This window comes from Geotrypetes seraphini, chromosome 11 (assembly GCF_902459505.1).
Source record: "Geotrypetes seraphini chromosome 11, aGeoSer1.1, whole genome shotgun sequence".
NCBI classification, from domain to species: Eukaryota; Metazoa; Chordata; class Amphibia; order Gymnophiona; family Dermophiidae; genus Geotrypetes; species Geotrypetes seraphini.
Genome location: NC_047094.1, coordinates 123,978,315 through 124,002,508, shown reverse-complemented (window position 1 = coordinate 124,002,508; position 24,194 = coordinate 123,978,315). Strand labels below are relative to the sequence as shown.

Genomic DNA, 24,194 nt, shown 5'->3' with positions numbered 1-24,194 from the left:
TAAGTGTATGCAATCGGTGCTACAAGTCTGTATAAAGTGCTGTATGCAATAAATAATCAATAAATAAGTGTAAAAAGTCAAGCACTTATCTTTTAGAGAAATGACTTGTGACCAAAATGGCAGAACGCCCTACGGGACCCGTTTCACCACGGAGTGGGCTTCATCAGGGGTCATGAATTAATTAGCTACAAAAGATAACAATAAGTATATTAATATACTAGTGACATGCAAATATAGAAATAGTGCAAGAAATCATTCGAAAATTAAACCGGACGTACTTACTGTGTAACTTAGCTTAGTTAATCACACGAAAAAATGGCGCTGGCAAATTCAAAACGCCGCGCTTGCGCATTTATTCTAAGTGTTGATGACATCATCTAGATTACTGCGCATGTGCTAACTCGAAAGTTAAAGGTAATAAAATATGAATATTATGAGACTCAAAACATAAGGGATAACGAATAAGAAATAATCAGAAAAAAGAACACCAATCGATGTTAGAATTTAAACCATTAGGTTTTATCGTGTTCAATCTGAAAATCCATCTAGATTCTTTTTGATGAAGTCTACGTTGTCTGTCGCCTCCTCTTATATTGTAAATTTCTTTATCGATGGCAAAGCATTTTAAATCCCAAAAGGAATGGTTTTTTTCAACACAATGTTCTGTTAAAGGAGCTTAGAATAAATGCGCAAGTGCGGCGTTTTGAATTTGCCAGCGCCATTTTTTCGTGTGATTAACTAAGCTAAGTTTTCCTTCAAACACTTATGTGTCTGAATAAACACAGGTCTCTGAGAGCTTTAGAGTGTATTTCATTTGCAAGTATTTTCATTCATTAAAGTCCTATTTTTGGCTCGTTGATTATATTTGGGAGGACTTTGTCCATTTTTGATTTGAGTAATCAAAATGCGTCAGTTTTGTGAATTTATAACTGCTGCCTATATTTTGCTCTATATTTGTTACTGATTGCATATTTTAAAGTCATCTGCCTTGACCTCTTTGAAACCCCCCCCCCCCCAGATACGATACATTCTCTCTGCATACAGTGTGCTTTGTTTTTTTAATTTTGTGGTTACCATTATGTATCAATAAAATTATATTGTGTGTATATGAAAAATGGATGGAAGAAATTGCTTTACAATTAGTACTATTATTATAGGGTGGAGTCAGGGATAGAAGTTGGGCAGGACTGGGGTGGAGCTTGGGCATGGATACTCTGTTGGTATGTGTTAAGCTTAGGAGGTGCTTGGCTTGAAGAAGTTAAGAAACACTGGTTAAGATGAGCTGGAGTGAGCTTTGACAAAGACTTCAGTAGATGCACAATACCGGGCAGAGCTCTGGGTTTCTGGCCCAGAAATATCTGAGAAAAAGAAAAATTAAATCATTAAATTATAGAGAATGTATGTTTGGGTAGACTGGATGGACAATTTGGGTCTTTATTTGTCGTTACTATGTTACTATGAGTACCCTGCCCCCCCTTAAAAAAATTGGCAAAGAAGAAAAAAATGGTATCTCAGAAATACACACTGTGGTAGGGGAAGAGTTTATAGCCAAGGTATTTTCCTGTACCCTCTCAGCTGCTTCTTCCTTGTGGCTCTTCTCACTATCAGTCATCCCTATCCCCTCCTATATTTCTACCAAACTCTCACCACAAATTGCTGGAAATCTGCAATGCGCTGGTGCTTCTGCTGTAGTGTCTGTAGCTCTTGCTTCTTGGCACAGGCTTCATCCTCTAGAGCATGGCATTCCTGTAATAGAGCATCCCGACGTGCCTTCAGCATCACTACCTGTAGCTCCAAGTCAAAAGCTTCCCTGTAAGGGCAACAAAACAAATGAGTGACCAGAGATCTAATTAATATCCTTGAGGAGAAAAACTGAGGTGGAAAATTTATTGTTTATCTAGTAGTGCCACAAAATAAATCGCACCTAACATAAGAGATCAAACTGACTTACAATACAGACTTATTGTTGCTTACTACCCATTCCTATGGCAATTTTAGAAAACAATTGAAGACCAACCTTTTTCTAAATATTTGACTATTTAATGAATCATCTTATTTCATGTAACATGTTTACTTTTATAACTTTTTGTAAACCGCATTGAATTTCTGGTTACGCGGTCAATAAGCACAATGCTATGTTATGTTATGTGTTCAAATCCCACACTGCTCATTGTGATCCTGGGCAAGTCACTTAATCTCCCATTGCCGGGACAGATAGGGAAAAATGTTTGCGTACCTGAAGGTACATCACTTAGGTTATAAGTGGTATATAAATACTTAAAATAAATAAATAAAAATAAATCTCATTTTAATATTTTGGGAGAAAGAAAAAAAAGTATGCTTGTTTTGAATAGGTCACTTCAAAAACAGTTCTTTTTTTTATAAATCTTTATTGATTTTCATACCTTCAACAATGCAATACAACAAATGCAACGTACAATGATACAATAAAAGCACATTTTAATATGCTCATAATCAACCTTTTTCCCCCACCCACCTTCCACCCAATGATCATTCAATAGAACATAAATACATATATTACCATAAAAACTTTACCCTATTTTAGATAATGATATCTTCCCATCTTCCCACCCACCTCAAATATAAAAACTCAAAAATGAGATTATGACATAAATATCCCTCCCCCACCCTACCCTGGATATGTACCAAAATAAACAAAAACCTGAATCACAGTAAACACTTACTTATCAACTATAATGAGGTAACATAAGATGTCATTGGGCCCCATATCAATTTTTGTATATTACCATGCCCCACATTCTCAGCATTTATTCTTTAAAGCCTATAACTAGAGCAAAGACTTGCCCACTAGAATGAAAAATTTAAACGATCACAGTTCTTCCATTTCGAGTGATCATCTGGATTGCTATCCCAGTCATTATAAGGAAAAGCCGACCTCTATATTGATCTAACGGGGGTTTAACATGTAATATTATACCACAAATGACTGCCTCATAAGTTAAAGGAATTGATGATTCCAAAATGTTATTAATTTTACCCTATATTGACCTCCAGAAGCTAAGTATCAATGGACAATAGAACAACAGATGATCCAGTGTCCCAATGTCTAAATGACAGTGCCAGCATCTATTAGACTTTTGGAACTATCCAACTTATGCAACCTAACAGGGGTCCAAAAAGATGTATTTAATAGAAAAAAACCATGTCTGTCTCATAGAAGCTGACGCTGTACCTTTCAATATCCCAGTCCAAATTCGTGGCCATCGAGACACAGAAATATACTGCTTTATCTTGATGCTCCAAATGTCAAAGACCATTTTTTGGTTTTTTATTCAAGAACTCTGATATTAATTTATACCACCTGGCGGCCTGATGTCCTAGCGAATCTATCTGGAAGGAAAGGATCTGCAAACTATAATAATTTTTTTATATTTCGCCAATCAGGGAACCCCTTCTGAATGGCCTGCTTCAACTGCAACTACTTATAATTTTGAGAATTAGCAATACCAAATGTTTGTTGCAGTCGTGAAAACTCAAGCATTTTCCCATTTGAGATAACATCATCAAGTGTTCAAATCCCTGCTTTCATCCATTGCTCCCAGGCGATCCCAGATCCGCCTATTTGAATCTTTGAGTTTAACCATAGGGACTGATAAGTAGAATTCTCTACTGGAACATATGTTAATTTATTAATAAATTTCAAAGTTTTCCAGGTGTCTAATATAATACTATTATCCTTAACCCATCTGGGCAACTTGATTCTTAACACTTGAGACAGTTGCACTGGGGACATCAATTTCAATTCTAAATATAATCAGTCCGGGAGATTTTCCATGAGCTTGGGGAGGATCCAATACATACCCTGGTGCATAATAAAAGCTTGATGGTACCCATAAAAGTTGGGAAAATTTACCCCACCCTCCACAATTGGTCTTTGTAAAGATACTAGAGCAACTCTCAGTTTTCCCTAGCCAAATAAATTTGGTGAGTATACTATTTAACTTTTTATAAAATGACCCCTGAAAAAAAACTGGTAACATACCCATTTGGTAGCAAATCACAGGCAAATCATCATTTTGACCATCTGAACTCTCCCCCACCAAGACAGATGTAATGGGTTCCATTGCTCACGCATTTCTGTGACCTTCTGCAATAAGGATCTTTCATTTACCTTCATTGTGTCTTCCAACGTTTTCCTTATCCAAATGCCTGATTATTTTATACCCTCTTCTTTCCAAAGAAAAGGGAACGTATCAAATAATCCTTTTGGACAGTGAACGTTTCAATTAAATCTAGTAAATGTGGAATAGTAGTTTCAGGATTCCTCAAATGAAGCAAAATATCATCTGCATACGCAGAGACTTTGTATTCACGACCTACATAAGGAATACTCTGTATCTCCCTTGCCTGTTGAATAGCCAGTAACAAGGGTTCCAGAACAATATCAAACAGCAAAGGAGATAACGGACACCCTTGTCTAACTCCCCTCTCCAGATGAAAGTGATCTGAAAAATTATTATTAATATAAAGTCTAGCAAAAGGGGAACTATACAAGGTTTGAATCATGGGTATGAATCCAGAACCAATACCAAACCAATTCATTGCTTGATACATGAAGGTCCATTCCACACGATCAAAGGCCTTCTCTGCATCCAAGGATACAGAGAAAGCTGAATCTTCCATGGCTTTTCTTAAATTTAACATGTTAAAAGCCAATCTGGTATTGTTTGAAGAATGTCTTTGAGCAACGAACCCCATTTGGTGCAGACCAATGATATAAGCCTTAGCCAAACGCAATGCCAATAACTTAGCCAACAATTTCCCATCTACATTGATCAAAGAAATAGGCCTGTAATTTGAAACCAACATGGAATCTTTATTTGGCTTTGGTAAAACTATAGTTAAAGATTCTGCCATAGTACTTAAAATGCAACCTTTAGTTAGTTGAGCCTGATATAAATTTAATAAGTGAGGTAATAGGGTAATTTGAAAGGATTTATAAAACTCTACTATGAAACCATCACCACCTAGAGCAGATCCAACTCTAAGGGACTTCAATGCTGCTTGTAGTTCTTTCATTGATATAGGCGCATCAAGATTTCCTTTTATATGCTCGGGAATATTTGGTCCCTTGATCAACTTTAAAAACTCTAAATCTCATTAACATTTCTCTTTTTGAACTTCGATCTTAAAAAAACCCAACAACTCTAAACCTTCAACTTCTTTATTCGAATAACCCATCTTCAAAAACAGTTCTGTTATGCCTAATGGGTGTAAGGGTCAACAGTAATAGGTGGTTTATCAAGAATCAAATACATTTTTGAAAAAGAGATTACAATAAAATAAGGAAATTAGGAAGTAAAAGGTGCTATTGTTTTTTTGTTGTTTTTTTTTCTCTTGAAAATTTATTGAAAATTTTATCAAAATACAAAAAAAGGAGAGAAACAATCAATATCAATACCATAATCGTGGAACAATAAATGAGTAAAAACAATTATTCAAGCACAACAGAAAATCGTTAGATACATATAATCAGAGGTAAAAATATTCTATGGTGTTGTGATAAGTAGCGGGAAGATATTCAAGGAAAGAAAAAAAAGAAAAAAAAGTCAGGAGAGAAGAGGGAAAAGAAAGAAAAAGAAGGGTGATGACGGAGGGCGAAAGGTAAGTAAGAAAGCAACAAGGGCTGAGAAAGAAAAGAGAGAGTCCCCCAAAGACCAGAAAAAGAGAGAGAGGAAGAAGTTGGAAAGAGAGATATAAGATATAAAAGACGTTAGGCATTAACTTATGAGCGGTAAGGCATTAGAGAGAATTCAGGTATTCAGTGAACTTAGCCCATTTAATATGGACTTTAGCGTTCAGGGGAATAGCAGCAGAGATTAGAATTTCACGCTTGTGTTGCAGTAGGACAGATTGGTACCAAAAGTGCACGTTTAAGGAATCAAACGATTTCCAGTTAGATAATATGAGTCGCAGAGCGACAATGAGAAGTGTGTTAAATAAGGCATAATGTGGTGCAGTTAAGTCGAGCAAAGGAGTCTCCTATGACCACTATAGGAGAAAAATTGAAAGTAAAATTAAAATTTTTTGGGATAATTGACCAGACATCTGTCCAGAAGTTTTGTAAGCAGGGGCATTCCACAAGCATATGCAGTAAAGTACCTGGATGCAATTTACAGTTCCAGCATTTGTTAGCAGGCAGCAGACCTGAGATGTGTAGTTTTTGAGGCATCCAAGGGCTTTGTGATGTAGAAAGAACATGGATTGCATAGAGTTGGCAGATGGAATAGTTCGGATAGTTTTAGACCAAAAAACTTCCCATTGTTTATCTTGTAGATGGCAATTTAAATCTAATTCCCAAGAGTTTTGTACGGGGATATGAACGTCAGTTCGGGAGTTCAGAAGTATTTTATAGAGATGTGAAGCAACATGGCCCATTACTCGGAGTTTGGGAAACAGCGTAAGTATAGTAGGGGTTCTTAATATTTTCAGCTGTAAGACTTTAGATTTTTTTATCATGGAGGTGAGTTGAAGCCATTGATAGAACGATGAAGCCGGAAGGGCGAATTTGGCTTGCAACTCCGAGAAGGTCAAAAGTTGTAGAGAGGGGGTACAAATGTCTATCAAGTATTGTATCCCAAGTCTGGACCATTGAGGCCAGATTATTGGTTTTTTATTTATTAGAAAAGACGAGTTATACCAAATGGAGATATATGCTGAAGTTCTGACGGGTATTTCTAACAGCTCATCGAATTCAAGGAGACAGGTTACAGATTGGGATATGATGGGGTTTACAGATGAAAGTAAAGCATCAGAAGTTAATAGCGGGGCCAACATCAGATATGCCGGGTAGAGAACACGTTCAAGTTGGAGCCATAGGGGGACGTAAACATTCGAGGTGGAAAACCAGTGGGTGGTCTGTTGTACTATAAATGCCTTATGATAAGTTAGAAAATCTGGAAGAAAAACCCCTGCTTTGGTCTTTGGAGCTTTAAGTTTTTTAAGAGCTATTTTAGACGGTTTGTTATTCCATATAAAGGTATTTATGTGTTTATCAATCAGTTTGTAAAAGTGAGGCGAGAATATGTGGGGGATCATGCTGAGTACGAAGTTAACTTTAGGTGCTACTACCATCTTGATTGTCTCTATCCTACCCCACCAGGAAAGGTGAAGGGGATGCCAAGATTGTATTAATGATTTAAGAATAGCTATGAGATTATCACTATTATGTTTAATAGTAGCAGGAAGGGATGTATAGAGGTTAATTCCCAAATATTTTATATGTGACGGAGACCAAAGAAGGTCAAATGATTGGATCAATTCAGGACGTGAATACTTGTTAAGAGGTAGTACTTCCGTCTTCTGCTTATTGATTTTGTAACCAGAAAATGAAGAGAAGACCTGAATTAGATTAAAGAGAGCAGGTAGGGATTTGTCTGGTTGGGTGAGATATAGTAAGACATCATCAGCATATGCTGAAAGTTTATATTCTGTTTTATTAAGCAGGATACTGGAGATATCTTTATGAGAGTTAATGGCTAAAAAAAGGGGTTTGAGGGCCAAATTGAAAAGATATGGAGAGAGGGGACATCCTTGATGAGTACCTCGCTGTAGGGTAAAAAAAGGCGACAGTATGTTATTTGTAATAACAGAGGCTCTAGGATTAGAATAAAGGATTTTAACATATTCTAAGAATTTAGGAGGAAAACCAAACCATTGCATTGTTTGAAATAAGTGAGACCACTCTACTCTATCAAATGCTTTTTCAGCATCTAAAGAAAGAGCTATACAAGGTTCATGAGAAGAGTTAGCGATGGAATTTAAATGAAAAAACAGGCGAGAATTATCAGTAATGAGTCTGCCTGGCATAAAACAACCTGATGTGGGGAAATAATTTTACTAATATGATGTTGCAGCCTAGAAGAGAGGATTGTAGCAAAGATTTTGTAGTCAACATTTAAAAGCGATATAGGTCTATAATTGGGGATTTGCTGGGGGGTCTTTGTTGGGTTTAGGGATAACTGTGATAACAGCATCTAAAAAGTGACTGTTAGAGATCCTCTGGGGATTAAGAGAATTAAATAGAGACGTGAGTATAGGTGATAGTTTTTGTTGGAAGGTTTTGTAGAACTCTACCGTAAACCCATCTAGGCCAGGTGATTTCCCAGAAGAGAGATGTTTTATAGATAGCACTATTTCAGAAACGTCAAATGATCTTTGTAGAGATTCACAATCCGATACGGTAAGTTTAGTAGAGTTCAAAGAAGTCAAAAATTGATTAATAATATCCGATTGATCAGGGGTATCTGAGGAATAGAGTTGAGAGTAGAAAGAATGCAAAGCCGCCGAAATAGAAGAATGAGAAGAAAGAAGTTGTCCAGTAGAGGTTTTTATCGTCGGGATCTGTACTTTAACTCTTTTTCTCTTAAGGTAATTAGCCAGCATTTTACTGCTTTTATTCATTTCTACGTAATATTTGGTAGAAGTAAAAAAGATATCTTGCTGTGCAGCAAGGCTAACTAACTTATTGTATACATATTTCAATTTGTATATTTCGGGTAGAAGAGTTTTATCATTAGAAGCAAAGAAGAGTCGTTCTTGAATTATAATTTGAGATTCAATGTTAAGAAGTTCCTGCTTTTGTTGTTTTGTTTCATATGCTTGAATAGAAATTAACTCACCTCTAAGAGAGACTTTAAAAGCCTCCCATATAGTTAGTGCATCCATTGATTCAGTCATGTTGAATAAAAAGAATTCCTCTATAAATTTAGTTAATCTTTGTTTAGTAGCGTCATCCAGTAGCAGGGAATTAGACAACTTCCAAATAGGAGATTTGGTCGTATTAAAGGAGGACCATTGCAGTATGATAGATATCGGGGCATGATCTGAGACAACTATAGTATTAATCTTAGAGGCAGTTAGACATGGGATCAGCGAGGAAGAGATAAGAAAGTAATCAATTCTCAAATAACTACAATGAGGCGCGGAGAAGTATGTATAGTCCCTGTCGTCTGGGTATTGTAATCTCCATGGTTCGGTAAGATTATAATGTTTAATAAGGGAATGTAGAGCAGAGGCAGCTTTAGTTGGGGTGATAGAGGAAGGAGAGTGTCTATCTAACCATATATCCAGAGGTAGGTTAAAGTCATCAGCAATAATAATAGGAAGAGGGTCGAAGTCTGAAACAGACTGAAAATGTTGTGTAAAGAACTCAGGAGAGTCAATGTTTGGAGCGTATACGTTACCAAGAAGTACTTCTTGCAAATAAATTTGTGCTTTAACTATTAACCATCTACCCTCTAAATCATGTTTAGATTCTAGGAGTTGGAGAGAGACATTTTTATGAGATAAGATTACAACACCATGTTTTCTGCCAGTTGCTGGAGATTCAGCAATGTAGTTTAGTCCATCTTTGGGGTTCAAAAAGTGGGAAGTATTGGAAATATGGGTCTCTTGTAAAAAAACAATTGAAGGTTTAAATTTTTTAAGATGAGTGAAAATTTTTTTCCGTTTGATTGGGTGTCGCAAACCGTTTACATTCCAGGATACATAATTGAGCGTGGCTAAGGCATTAGAGGTAGAAATAATGCAAATAGGATATGTTTAAGCCTATACAATCATGACAATTAGAAGGAGGAGAGAAAGAGAGCGAAGAAAAGGTAGGCCTCCAGGGGACTATGTCAGAAGTAGGCATAGTGAGCAAGAGCTCAGCCAGGCGAGAATAATTGAGATATCAGGGGGAAGCAACAGAACAAGAGACGCTCAAAAACAGAAACATCCTCCAATAGGTATAACTAAGTATTCAAGAAAGCCAGACAGAGGAGAAAAGGGAAGACATAGAAAGAAGATTGGGAGTGGGGGGAACTAGTGATAACATAGTTCCAGTAGAAAATTAGTGTTGAGAAGTCGTAAGTTAGAAATGATTGTGAAAGCAATCTATTATGATAAGTATTGAAGAAGTGCGAGGTGGACAGAGCGTGATAATGAAAATAATCAGACAAGAAGATGTTAAGGAAGAAGTGTGGATTAATAATATCATCAAGTAAATAAAGTACCAGGAGATCAACAAAGAAAAGTATGAGCTAGTATATAAGGACAGGAATGTTTAAGAGTTGCAGAGAACCTACAGCATGAGAAGTAAGAGATAAATTCAAAGAAATGTGCAATGTAAAAAAGTCACATATAATTAAGCAGCGAAATGTTCAAACAATAATGAAAAGGTATATAATCATATTTTGTAGCAAGGAATATCATATATTAAGATTCACATATTATAGACCAATAAACAACATAAAGGAATGAAGAGAAAAAACAGCACATAGCAATCCCCCTTTTTTTTTTTTTTTGTTGAAATATGAAACCGGTTTTTAAATCCATGAGTCAGTATGTTATGAAAAAGGAAAAATAATATATAGGAAGTGTTAGCAATTCATTTTGTAGGATGAGTTCAATAAAAGATAATTACAGAAAGTATATAACTGAGTAAGTAATCAACAAATGCAGGTTGTATTCAGTAGTGTGGTGACAGGAAGCCAGTAAAGGGGCTTAAAAGAAAAACTGCACAGACTAATAACACAAGCAACTACAGTGTGATTTCTGAGAGTAGGAGAACAGAAGTGTAATTAATACAGAAAGACAGCAGTTGATAAGTTATACAAAAATATAAGCCATAGGGGACTAAGGAGGAAAATTCATTGAGATGCAAATAAATAAAGATCACAGAAAGTTAAGCAACAAGATGATTAGACATCAAATAAAAGGTATGAATTCATTTAACCAATCTGTGATTACACAAAATTATAGTACAATTAACATTGCAAACTGAGAGGGAAATCTATTCAGTATATAATAGCAAGCAATAGAGGGATGTAGGAAAAAACATATTTTAGTTGAGGAATAGTACATTACAGCTTAAAAGTATGAAAGATGCTACAAAATTCATCAATTAGCATATTATGAAGGAGAAAATGATAAATAAGAAGCATTAATAATGTATTGTATAAGCTGCATACAGCAAGTATAGGACAATGGGAAAACAAGCATGAGAGATAACTGACAATAAAGAGGACATATGGGAGATTCAAAGGACAAATTGAATACTATTAAACACATTAGAGAGAGAGCAGGATATACAGAATTCATGCAATTTTGGACCGTAGTTAATGAGACGTAACAAATTCATTAGGAACATGAGGATGCTAGGGAATTATCCAAAGATATTGAGGACATATATGTGCACATGTAGTAACAAGATAGGGAAAATAAAGAATGCAGTACATTAATTCACAGTTGTATTAGTAAACCATAGAATACAAAAGGAGACTTAAAAACCAATATTAAAGAGTGAGATTATAAATGGGGATGAACAACTTATAAATTAAAACAATCAAGGGAAATGCAGTAACCTGAAAGATAGAGAAATTAAAGGAAAAAGTTGGGTTTACTTATAGCACCATCGTAATCTCACAGTAGACTGGGGGGGAGAATCTAACAGTCAGGATAGAGCAGCCATACGAACATTAGCAATTAGGAAATCAAAAAGTGCGAGGTTAGTCAATGCAGTAATTCAATACAGGATTAATAGCCTTCAAGTTGGAGATAAAGAAAGGCAGGAGTATTGTGCATTATAAGTGGAAGCAGTAAGCAATACCAGAGAATATAACAGCAGTAAAAAGCCCCGAAAGTAGGGAAAATGCAGAAACAAATCAATGCAAAAAATCATTTAAAGAAAGAAGACATAATATTAAAAAGTACAAAGTGGGAAGACAATTATGGGGAAAGAAATCAGTTGGATAATGAAAAAAAAAAAAAGCTTTTTAGTAATTAACAGTACTTGTGCTGGAAGTCCTCAGGCAGGGCAGGAGCCATTTTGTGTAATGAAAACACGAGGACAGGGAGTAAAGCAAAATAAGGGGAAAGAGTTCTCAGAAAGTTAAACAGATCTCGCAGTAGTTCAATATGTGGAAACCGAAACCAAATGTCTGCTTCAAACAGAGTTAACCATTAAGCAGAAGAACAGTAAACAGCTTCAAATCGGAGTCAGGAGACATCGAGGTGTCTGCAGTGGCAAGAAACACTGACACTTACAGAAAACAGGGATCCAGTGAGAGAGGAGAAAGCAGGCACTTTCAGGAGTTTTTTTGACTGAGTCTGATCCAGGTAGGCTTGCAGGAGTTCGGGTGAATCAAAGACTTTAGTGGAATTATTTAAGGTAACAACCATCCGAGCCGGATACTGGAGACCATAGCGTGCGTTGAGGGATTTCAGTCGTGGTCTTAATGCAAGGAAGGATTTTCTTTTTCTAGCAGTGGTTTTTGCAAGATCAGGCACATCTTCCGTCCGTCGATGTTCAATCCAGGGTGATTCTTGGCCGCAGTGAGGATTTGTAGAGCCTGTGGAAAGCGAAGGAATTTGGCTACTACCGGGCGTGGGGAAGACTGATTGATGAGAGGGAACACGGTGAGAGCGATCGATGTCCAGCTCGCAGTCAGGGTCCATGTTTAATACCTTAGGCAGCCATTTCTTAAGGAATTCAGTCATATCAGACCCTTCAATATGTTCCTTTAAGCCAATGATTCTTAAATTATTACGTCTGCTTCGGTTAGTAATATCCTCGAGGACTTGTTCAAGCTTGTCAGTGAGATCTTGAAATTGAGCTGACTCCAAGGCAGCAGAGTCTGCACGGGATTCAAGCTTTTCAATTCTCAGTTGAAATTGTGTCAGAGAGGAGTTGATCTCAGCAAGATCATCCTTTAACTCTTTTGTAGTTTCAAAATGTTTTTAAAGTACCTTTTAAGTACCTTTTTTATGACACACATAGAGGGGGGGTAATGAAAATAATTTCTACATAATATGTTATAATATGTTATACAATATGTATGAATGAAAAATAATAAAAGGGTGGGGGGAGGGAGAGGGGATAAAAATATATTTAGAATATGATGTATTAGATACAAAAATGATATTGTGTATTTATTAATTGTAATTTAAAATTTTGTACATTTTATGTAAAAATTGAAAATTAAAAATATTATATTAAAGTAATAAAAGGGTGGGGGGAGGGTGAGGGGGAAAATCAAATTTAGATATATAATGTATTAGATATAAAAGTGATACTATGTATTTATCAATTGTATTTTAATATTTTGTACACTTTATGTAAAATTTGAAAATAAAAAATAATGGGAAAAAAAAAAACAAAATGTTTTGTGGTCAATTCCCTAAGGGCTCTGATTTCTTCCAGCATAACATCATTTGAGGTGGCAGACTTTTTCTCAGGAGCCATTTTCTCCGGTGTCAGAGGATCCTGTTTGGTCCTTTTCAAACTAGCAGTGGAGCTAGGAGAAGTATCCATTTTACATGGTTTAGAAGCTGACCTGTTTAACTTTTGAAAAAAGTAGATGAGAAGTCCCCAAAAAAAGAGAAAAGATGTCAGGCAGTCAATAATCTAAGTAGAGAGGGAGGAGAGAGAGATTCAAGCATCCATCTTGATTAACGTCTGCATGATATGTGAAGATTCTTTAAAAATACCTTTGAAATTCAAATAAAACATATTCCACAAATTTAAAATAAAAAAGGATCAAGACAATAAAACAACTGCCAGCATGGCTAGATAGCTCAGTGAAAGGTTATTAAAATCAAAACTATCCCCCTCTTTTATGAAACCACGCTAGCGTTTTTTTTAGCACAGAGAGCCGCGCTGAATGGCCCGTACTGCTCCCGATGCTCATAGGAACTCAATGAGTGTTGGGAGTAGCACGGGCCATTCAGTGCGGCTCTCTGCACTAAAAAAACGCTAGCACGGTTTCATAGAAGAGGGGGGGTATATCTTATAAGAATAAGACATTCCCTAATAGAAAAAATGATGCGACTACACCGTAGTTTTGCATATGGATGCAGTGGTTCCACCTCAAATATATACAACTAGAAAAAGGACTAAACGTTATAAAATGATATGAAACCACAAGCACTAGCTCAAAGAGCAAAACCAACAAAACCTGAAGAATAAGCTCCTGTAGCTTATTCTTCTCCACGGGGAGAACATCATTAAACCTGCTGAGACTTTTTCAAGTCTATGGACTTTCACAACAAAACTCAAATTTCTGACCAACTGACTTTCCCGCCAAAATTGGTGGACTACCCTGTTCCCAATCAGGTTATTTACAAAGTCACACTGCAGACTTCAGAGCAGACCCTGAAGAAAGCCACAGTATGGTGGCTGAAATGTCTGTTTCTACCTGACAGACACAGTGAGACCCGGAAACCTGCAACAAGCACAATGGCAGTTGCAGAAACCCTAAGAGAACAACTTTTTTGCATTTGCTTTTGGCTGCCATGCCGATGCTCTGAGATTAAACGCTGAACAACCTCAGCTCCTCACAATGCTGTTGAAGGTCTTCTGGGACAAAGATCATTCTCCGGGATCCAGGGTCTGCCAGCCAGGATAGTTGGCCTGCACATTGCCCACTCTCGCTACATATACTGCTGATAGAGCCTATAGGCGGACTTCTGCCCAACGAAACAACAACTGAGCCTCCCTGACTGCTGATATATACCACAGCTGTGGCCTTGTTTGAGAAAACCCCGACCGATTTGCCTTCCAGGGTATTCTCCAATGACTCTAGCACTAGATGACTAACCTGCAGCTTCAATCTTAAGATGTAGTTATTGTAGATGCCTTTTTCTAGCTATCTCTAGTAAAATTGATGAACTATCCACAATTTTTAGTATCCAAATTATGATATCTTTCTGAGGATTGTTTGCATATTTATTTTATCACGTCTATTTTATCATTTATTTGTTTTATCATGTGTTTATTTTTATATTATATATGTAAATTATGTAACCCGCTTAGTTTTAAACGGTATATAAATTTTTAAAATAAATTAAATAATAAATAACATTTCCTTTGAGGGGGCAACATAAGAACATAAAAATTGCCATACTGGGACAAACCAAAGGTCCGTCAAGCCCAGTATCCTGTTTCCATCAGTGGCCAACCCAGGTTCCAAGTACCAAGCTAGAGCCCAAGTGGTAAAACAGATTTTATGTTGCTTATCCTAGGAATAAGCTGTGGATTTCCTCAAGCTGTCTCAATAATGGCCTATGGACTTCTCTTTAAGGAAATTATCCAAACCTTTTTAAAGCCCGCTAAGCTAACTGATTTTACCACATTTTCTAGCTATGAATTCCAGAGTTTAATTACACGTTATGTGAAGAAATATTTTCTCCGGTTTGTTTTAAATCTACTATCTAGTAATGCTGCCCGACTCAGGAAAAAAAAATTTTCAATTTGATTCAGCCTTTTGAATCGATTTTTCGATTCAATTTTCCTGCCCAATTGGCTGTTTTTTGTTGTTTTTTTTTTCAAACATCCTGGTGGGTTTATTTTATAGCCTCTTCACCCACTCCACCCCCTTAGCCCTTTCCTACCCACACTGGCGATGTGGTGTAAACAAAATAAACAAAAAAGACTTTTCCTCTCTCTGTTAAATCCTCGCTCACGTTTGAGGTATACCAGCTCTGGCAGGATACACATTTCAAATCTGACACATTGTAATCACAAAACAGAAAATTGATTTATATTTTTATATAACTTTGCTTGATTTTGTACTGCTCTGTGCCTCTGTCATACTGGTTTTATAGTAAAATCAATAAAATTTTCATGGAAAAAAAAAAAAAAAAAAAAAAAGAAAATAAAATTAGTTTTTCTATCTTGTGTTGTCTGGTCATTATTCAACACAAGAACATAAGAATAGCCTTACTGGGTCAGACCAATGGTCCATCAAGACCAGTAGCCTGTTCTCACAAAGGCCAATCCAGTTCACTAGTATCTGGCCAAAACCCAAGGAGTAATAATATTCCATGTTACTGGTACAGGGCTACCATGGAGTAGTAACCCAAGGAGTAGTAATATTCCATGCTACCGGTACAGGACAATCATGTTGGTCCCAGGCTCGGCGACAAACGTCTTCTGATAACTCGCTTGCCAGGGTCTCTTTATCCATTTGTCGTTTTCTTCTTTCACCATGCTAACCATCCATCTTCCATCTCTGCCCTCCCCTTCCACTTCCCTTCCCTCCCCCGGAGGTCTGGCACTTTTTTTAACAATACTTTCAGTTTTTCAAACTGAGAATGTGACAAAACAGCAGATCTGATTAAAGGAGACATCTCATGTTACAAAAGGGAGTGTAGAAAAGCAGAGCCTATAACTGACAATATAAGGGTCAGACTTGGAGAATATATTTGAAGAGAAAAGGGATGAAAAATTGCATAAGCTGCTAAAGTACTCATGTACAGATAAGACATATTTTTAAAAACCTGCTCCAATTGCCTAAAGGAAAAAAAACCCTTCAGAAAGGAGAAATCATAAGCAAAAGAAACATTGGTTAATTTACACTTTTCATTGAAACAGAAGCCTTAAAATAAAAAAAATAAAATAAAAAAAAGCAAGAATCTGAAAGTGGCTCAGGTCGAGAAGAAATCCCAACCTTCATTTGACTATTGAAATCAAGGACCCAGCAGGCGCATAAACGTCATGGAAAATCTGCAAGAAGACAGAATAAAAATCCAGAGAAGACTTACTTACAGCTGAAAGACAAGAAGCCTTTTACACGGGCAGAAACAAGAAAAATTTGCTAGAATCATCAAGAAGAAAATTAATTACCTGTTTGAGAATGACATCTAAATTATAAGCAAACCCTTGTAATGAAGCAAACTCTCTCACCCAGAAGGCAGTATAAAATCCTTTCATCTCTTTAAACCCCTTCTAATATCTCAACACAGAGAAGGAGTAATGGGGGGGGGCAGTAGGGACTAGGCACCATTGTTACAACCTGCTCTAACTTGGTTATCAACACATTCAAAGGAGCAAAATCCATCCCGAAGGAATCTCCTGCTCTATTGATACCTAATTAGTAACTGGTTGAAGAGCTGGCTAAGAAGCACCAAACACGAGCTATATGGTCTATTCACTGGAGACAGAAATCCATAACTGCATAATATCCTTAAGGGGTAACAAAAAACTACTACTTTTGTCTCATAAGAACATAAAAACATAAGAACTGCCATCTCCGGATCAGACCCATGGTCCATCGAGTCCGGCGATCCGCACACGCGGAGGCCCAGTCAGGTATACACCTGATGTAGTTTTACCACCCATATCCCTCTATGCCTCTCATAAGGAGATGTGCATCTAATTTGCCTTTGAATCCTAGCACAGTGGATTCCTTAATAACCTCCTGTGGAAGAGCATTCCAGGCGTTGACCACTCGCTGCGTAAAGCAGAACCTCCTGACATTTGTCCTGGACTTGTCCCCCCTTAGCTTTAAACCATGTCCTCTTGTCCGTGTCACGTTGGACAGTGTAAATAATTTGTTTTTCTGCTCTATTTTATCGATGTCTTAGAGCAGAAAAACAAATTATTTACACTGTCCAACTGTCTCCATTTGCTGGTCAATGAACATAACCCACTAGTTCGGGTCTGGTACGGACATAAGGAAAGATTTGTCTTCACGGAACAAAAGAAAAACAACTGGCTAACAAGTTTGAGGCAGTAGGTTTAGGCTTAAGCATTTACCTGGCAAAAAGTGATCTCGCAGAGCCATCAGAGAGAAGCTGGTGTTTTCCTTGCACCATAGATGCCAATTGTGCTGAGAGATCTGTGACTTTTGTCTGAAGGGGGACCTGTCGCATCCAAAGCTTCTCACAAGCACTCCATCCTTCCTGAATAGGACAAAGTACGAAACACTGAATAACTACAAGGATTGTTGTACCACCACCATCTCTCATTTACCTTATCCTTTTTCCTCTAGTATAGAAAACATAGTAACAGAGTTAACACAGTATCTGGCAGCAGAAAAAAGACCCTCATGGTCCATCCAGTCTGCCCAACAAGTTGTCCAGAGCTTCACCCGCCACTCTATGTAGGCCTAGGTCACTCATGTTTAAATGCTGGTTATAAAGTCACCACTGTGCCTAGCATGATGTGGATGATATGTGGTGTATTGCTTACAGTATTCAACTTACCAGTCAAGATAGCTTCTCCTCCCTCTTAAGCTGCACAGTTCCTTTCAAAGCTGGTTTGCCTACTTGCAGTATGTGACAATAAAATGATCAACACGCTGCTAATGCTAATGGTGTCTTATATACCACTTTATCTCCTGGATTTAAAGCAGTTTACAATGCGGCCCTTTTGCTTTATCTACTTTCAGTTTTTTATGAATGCTTCTTCCATAAACACTAATATCAACTTCAATTTCAGATGCACCTTTAACAGCTAATGGAGGTCCAACTCCCGGGTTTTCCTTGATGAAGACAGAAGTATTTGTTAAGCATAGCAGTTCATAATATCTTTCAATCTCACAATTCCATTTCTAGTCTTCCTCCTTTCACTAATATACCTGAAAAAAAGTCTTATCACCCTTCCTTATGATTTTAGCTATTTGTTCTTCCACCAGAGTCTTCGGCAGCTGTATTTCTTTATTCACTTTCAATTTTATCTGGTAATCTCGTCTGTGTTTCTCACCTTGCATTCCTTTATTTCATAAATGCAACATCCTTTTGTCAGAACCTTTTTGGTGAACCATATTGGTTTCCTTTTTCTCTTGTTAACCTTCCTTATATAAAATATCTATTGCTAATTTTATAGCTCTCTTTAGCTTGAACCACTGATCCTCCACAGTTCCTATGTCCTCCTAATCCTTCAACTCTTTCTTCAGGTACTCCTCATTTTAACAAAGTCAGCATACTTAAAAAAACAGGACTTTGAGTTTTGTGTAGCCGCAATCCGCTTTAGTCCATACATCAAACCATTCAGTGTGAAGATCACTATTTGCCAGGTGGGCACCTACCCTAATGTTGGACATACCACCTCTATTTGTGAGCACAAAATCTAGCATCACTCCTCTCCTTATGGGTTCCATCATCATTTGTCTCAGCAGTGAACTTTGAAAAGCATCTATAATCTTTCTGCTTTCTGATTTCACAGATGGATCGTCCAATCCGCATCCAGCAGATTGAAACATGGTGGATAACCATCAATGATTTAAAAAATAATTTTAAAATTCAGATTTAAAAAAAAAAAATAAATAAATAAAATTCAAATTATTTTTTTTAATTAAATTGGATTTGTTTTAAATAAAATGCTTTGTGAAAAAAAATCTATCTAAATAAGTTTTCTATTTAACATATATTATAGTCTAAAAGTTATTCATCATGAAATATGGATTTGTTTTTACTTTATTTATTTTAACATTTATTACCCGCAACATCCAACAATTCGTTGTGGGATACAATAAAAACATGTAAAATAAAATGGACTGCAATACTACAATACGCAATAAAAACAGTTTCTCTGACGTCAGAGAAAGGGCGGGACTGCCGGAAGAGGAAGCAGCATAGCGCAGGGCTCAGAGAAGGGGCGGGACCGCCGGCAGAGGAAGCAGCTGGGCTCACTGGCATCCGGAAACAAGGTAGACAGCTTCTCCATGGGGGAGGGGGGAGAGGCTGTGGGGGTGCGAGCGGTTCTTCGGGTGGGAGTGCGAGCGGTCCATCGGGGTGGGGTGCGAGCGGTCCTTCCGGATGATGAATCGGGCGTCGGGGGGGAGGGGCATCAGGCTTTCAGGATGGGGACAGGACTTCAAGGGGGGGCAGCCAGAGGAGAGTCGGGGCAGCGAACGGAAAGTCGGGGCGGGTGAAAGGAGAGTCGGGGCAGCCAGAGGAGAGTCGGGGCGGCATGCGCGGTATACCCGTGAGCGCGGTATATAAAAATTTCTTTACATAAATTTGTGTTTCCCGCGCGCTATACCCATGTGCGCGTTTTACACGGGTGCGCGTTATCTACGTGAAAATACGGTAATCAAGGATCAGAGTAAAAAATAGTAGCCACAACAGATCAAAAGTTACTCACAGATTAGATAGTCTTTTAAAATTCACAAAATGCGTAACTGGAAAAAAAAGCCTTAGACACAACTGCATGTATGAAGAAATTAGGTTCTTACTTGCTAATTTTCTTTCTGTTAGCCAGTAGACCGGTACAGTTCTTTTACAGATAGGTTATATCTCACTGTGACCAGCAGGTGGAGACTATGATCAATGAAGCCATCTGCGCAATGCATGGTGGCGGCGAAAAGGGCAAACAGAATGCTAGGAATGATTAAGAAGGGGATCACGAACAGATCGGAGAAGGTTATCATGCCGCTGTACCGGGCCATGGTACACTCTCACCTGGAATATTGTGTCCAGCAGTGGTCGCCATACATGAAGAAGGACACAGTACTACTTGAAAGGGTCCAGAGAAGAGTGACTAAAATGGTTAAGGGGCTGGAGGAGTTGCCGTACAGTGAGAGATTAGAGAAACTGGGCCTTTTCTCCCTGAAAAGAGGAGACAGAGGAGACCTGATCGAAACATTCAAGATAATGAAGGGAATAGATAATAGTAATAGTAATAGAAATAGAATAGTAGATAATAATAGTAATAGTAATAGAATAGTAGATAAAGACAGGTTGTTCAGAGAGAACGAGAGGGCACTCTCTAAAGTTAAAAGGGGGTAGATTCCGTACAAACGTAAGGAAGTTCTTCTTCACCCAGAGAGTGGTAGAAACTGGAACACTCTTCCGAAGGCTGTTATAGAGGAAAACACCCTCCAGGGATTCAAGACAAAGTTAGACAAATTCCTGCTGAACCAGAACGTACGCAGGTAAGGCTAGTCTCAGTTAGGGCACTGATCTTTGATCTAAGGGCCGCTGCGTGAGCGGACTGTTGGGCATGATGCACCATTGGTCTGACCCAGCAGTGGCAATTCTTATGGTCTTATCTCAATCTTTGTCACCTCCTGATCCACCAAGGACCAGTCATCAGACACACTTGGCCCACCGAGAAACAGCCTGAGCCACCAGACCCCCACAAATAGCTGCCTGGACCCTCAAGGCAGAGACATCAAAATTCTGTTTAAGAATGGTCTCCAACTTACACTCCTCAGAGTCCCGTAAGGCAGAACTGCCCTCAACAGGAACGGTATGCCGCTTACCAATCGCTGAGACCACCGCGTCCACAACTGGTGACTTCAAGGTAGCCCTATCCCCCTCCGGTATAAGATACAAATGAGCCATGGTGCACACCAACCTAAACGGTGCCTCCTGCGTATTCCACTGTGCCAGGACGAGATCCCAAATATTCTGATGCATAGGAAAAGAGCAGAAGCAGGCTGCGAATTACAGACCGGTGAGTATCGCATCAATAGTGAGTAAACTCATGGAAACACTAATTAAACATAAATTAGATCCTGAATGAGAAGAATCTACGGGATCACCATCAACATGGATTTACAAAGGGAAGGTCCTGCCAATCCAATCTAATCAGCTTCTTTGACTGGGTAACAAGAAAGCTGGATATGGGGGAGTCCCTGGACGTTGTGTACTTGGACTTTAGTAAAGCTTTTGATAGCGTCCCACACCGTAGGTTATTGAGCAAGATGAATCTGATGGGATTAGGAGAAACATTAACTGCATGGGTCAATGACTGGCTAAGTGGTAGACTTCAGAGGGTGGTGGTTAACGGTACCCTCTCTGAAACATCGAGCGTGACCAGTGGAGGGCCACAAGGCTCGGTCTTGGGCCCAATCCTCTTTAACATATTCATAGGAGACCTGACTCAGGGACTTCAAGGTAAAATAACATTATTCGCCGATGACGCCAAACTATGCAACATAGTAGGTAAAAGCACTTTGCCCGACAGTATGACGCGGGGGACCTACTCTTACTGCAACATTGATCCTCAACTTGGCAGCTAAGCTTCAATGCTAAAAAATGTAAGGTCATGCACCTTGGCAACATAAATCTGTGCAGAACTTACACCCTAAATGGTGAGACCTTAGCTAGGACTACAGCAGAACGAGATTTAGGAGTGATCATTAGTGAAGATATGAAAACTGCCAATCAAGTGGAGAAGGCTTCATCCAAGGCTAGACAAATGATGGGTTGTATCTGCAGAAGTTTCGTCAGCCGTAAGCCCGAAGTCATAATGCCGTTGTACAGATCCATGGTGAGACCTCATCTGGAATATTGTGTACAATTCTGGAGGCCACATTACCAAAAAGATGTGCTGAGAGTTGAGTCAGTTCAACGAATGGCCACCAGGATGGTCTAGGGACTCAAGGATCTTCCATATGAGGAAGGCTGAGTAAATTGCAGCTATACTCATTTGAGGAACGTAGAGAGAGAGGAGACATGATTGAGACATTTAAATATATCACGGGCGGTATTGAGGTGGAAGATGATATCTTCTTTCTTAAAGGTCCCACGGCCACAAGAGGGCATCCGCTGAAAATCAGGGGCGGGAAATTTCATGGTGACATCAGGAAGTATTTCTTCACCGAAAGGGTGGTTGATCACTGGAATGAACTTCCACTGCAGGTGATTGAAGCCAGCAGCGTGCCAGATTTTAAGAAAAAATGGGATAGGCATGTGGGATCTCTTAGGGGGTGAAGTTGGGGGGTAGGTCATTAGAGTGTGCATACTTGATGGGCCGAGGCCCTTTTCTGTTGTCATTTTCTATGTTTCTATACCTCTAAGAAGAGGGTCCCCCACACGCGGGGTCTCCGGTGGCACCTCTTCGAAACGCAGCACTGAGGAGACCTGCTGAATCAGGTCTGGCAGCTCAACCCACTGAAAAAGGCGCACAACGGATGCCTCTTCGCCGGAAAGTGGGAAACCAGACGCCCCGCCACTAGCGGCCGTCCCCTCAAGAGGATCCTGGAATTCCTCAAAAGGGTCCAGGTCCTCATCCAGGCCGACACGCTCCTCCGACCACAAATCCTCATCCCAAGCCACCCTCGGGCACTTGAACGAGGGAGGAGGAAAAGGGGATGCCAAAGATGTAGAGGGAGGCAAAGCCACAGGGGGTGCGGAGGGACCCCCCCCCCCCCCGAAACCCCCTGGGCACACGCAGGACCCTCAGCTGCCTGACAATAGGCTCTGCACAAAGCAAAAATTAAATCAGGGGAAAAACCCTCCAGGGGTCCCATGAGACTCCCTGCCACACCAGGGGACCCAGCAGAAGCCTGCACCTGTTTTTCTAATACAGGGGGAATGTCACCTGAGGTTGCAGACAAAATGGAAGGGCCTGCTTGTAAAAATGGCAAAGTTCCTGCCAAAAACAACCCCTCCAGGGCCTACAGCAGCTGAGAAGCCTGAACTGGCAAGCAGGCATCAGCTGTTAAAGAAACAGCTGAGAGGGAGTCCCCAGCCAAACCAGCGGTAAGGGAATCCTTTTTACCCTTACCATCGGCAGCTGAGGAAATCCCTCTGTGGACAGTGGGGGAAGACTGGGCTTCCCCACTGCTCCCTGCCAATTCGCAAGGCACTAGCGGCGGGGAGCCCTGGACGCCTGCAGCCGCTGCCGACAAGGCTCCTCCACCGCATCGGCCACGAGTGTCTCACGTCTATAACACAATGAGCACTTTTTCCCTTGTAAAGTGCTCATTGCTCCATACACGACCTAGCTAGAAGAAAAGTGTCGGTTAGTTGAAAAATACAGTAAAATAAAGCAAATTTAAAGGGAAAGCAATCCTTCAGACCGGCACTACCTCAGGATTTTTTTATTTTTTTTTACAGATCAGACTCCATGGGCTCTCAAAGCAGTATGCCTTGCTTGAATTAGGGGGCAAGGCTTACCGCTGAGGCACCTCTAAAAAAAACATTGGGGAGGTGGAGGAAGGGGGGGAGGGACTCAGCACGAGATCCGCCAGGTGTGACACTCCCCGAGGTCGGACGGACCCCCAAACAGGGCTCACACAAGCTCAATCTGGCACAAAAACAGGGACCAGGATCCCTAACCAATTTCCAACAGCCCTACCAAGGGAGATGGGTACAGCTCACTCACACCTGCTGAGATTGAAAGAAGACTGTTAGGAATAGGTAAAGGCTCCTATTATGTACTATTCCAGAGTTTTGTTTCAGTCTCCACCTGCTGGTCATGATGAGATATATACCCGCTTGTAAGATTAACCTATGTCAGTTTGGAGAATTGCTAAAGAACACAATTTAAATTGATTTGATTTAAATCAAATCCACCCTGGATTTAAATCCCCCAGTAAAAGCACCTCCCCCTTCATTCCCAGCTTTTGCATATGCATGATCAAATCTTTGTCTAACTTCTCTGTGTATGTTGGATGTCTTTAGACAACATCCATATGGATGTATGTTCCATCTTC

General features: G+C 39.2%; 1 protein-coding gene across 1 annotated transcript in view; it reads right to left on the bottom strand.

Annotated features, from left to right (window-relative positions):
• The window catches only part of HAUS5 (HAUS augmin like complex subunit 5), a 99,433-nt gene that overhangs the window by 27,836 nt on the left and 47,403 nt on the right, over positions 1 to 24,194 (bottom strand). The window contains exons 13-14 of the mRNA XM_033914971.1: positions 17,561 to 17,706; positions 1,648 to 1,810 (exon numbers count right to left, since the gene is read on the bottom strand). Coding sequence (XP_033770862.1) covers positions 1,648 to 1,810; positions 17,561 to 17,706 — 309 coding nt within the window. The remainder of the gene's footprint in view (positions 1 to 1,647; positions 1,811 to 17,560; positions 17,707 to 24,194) is intronic.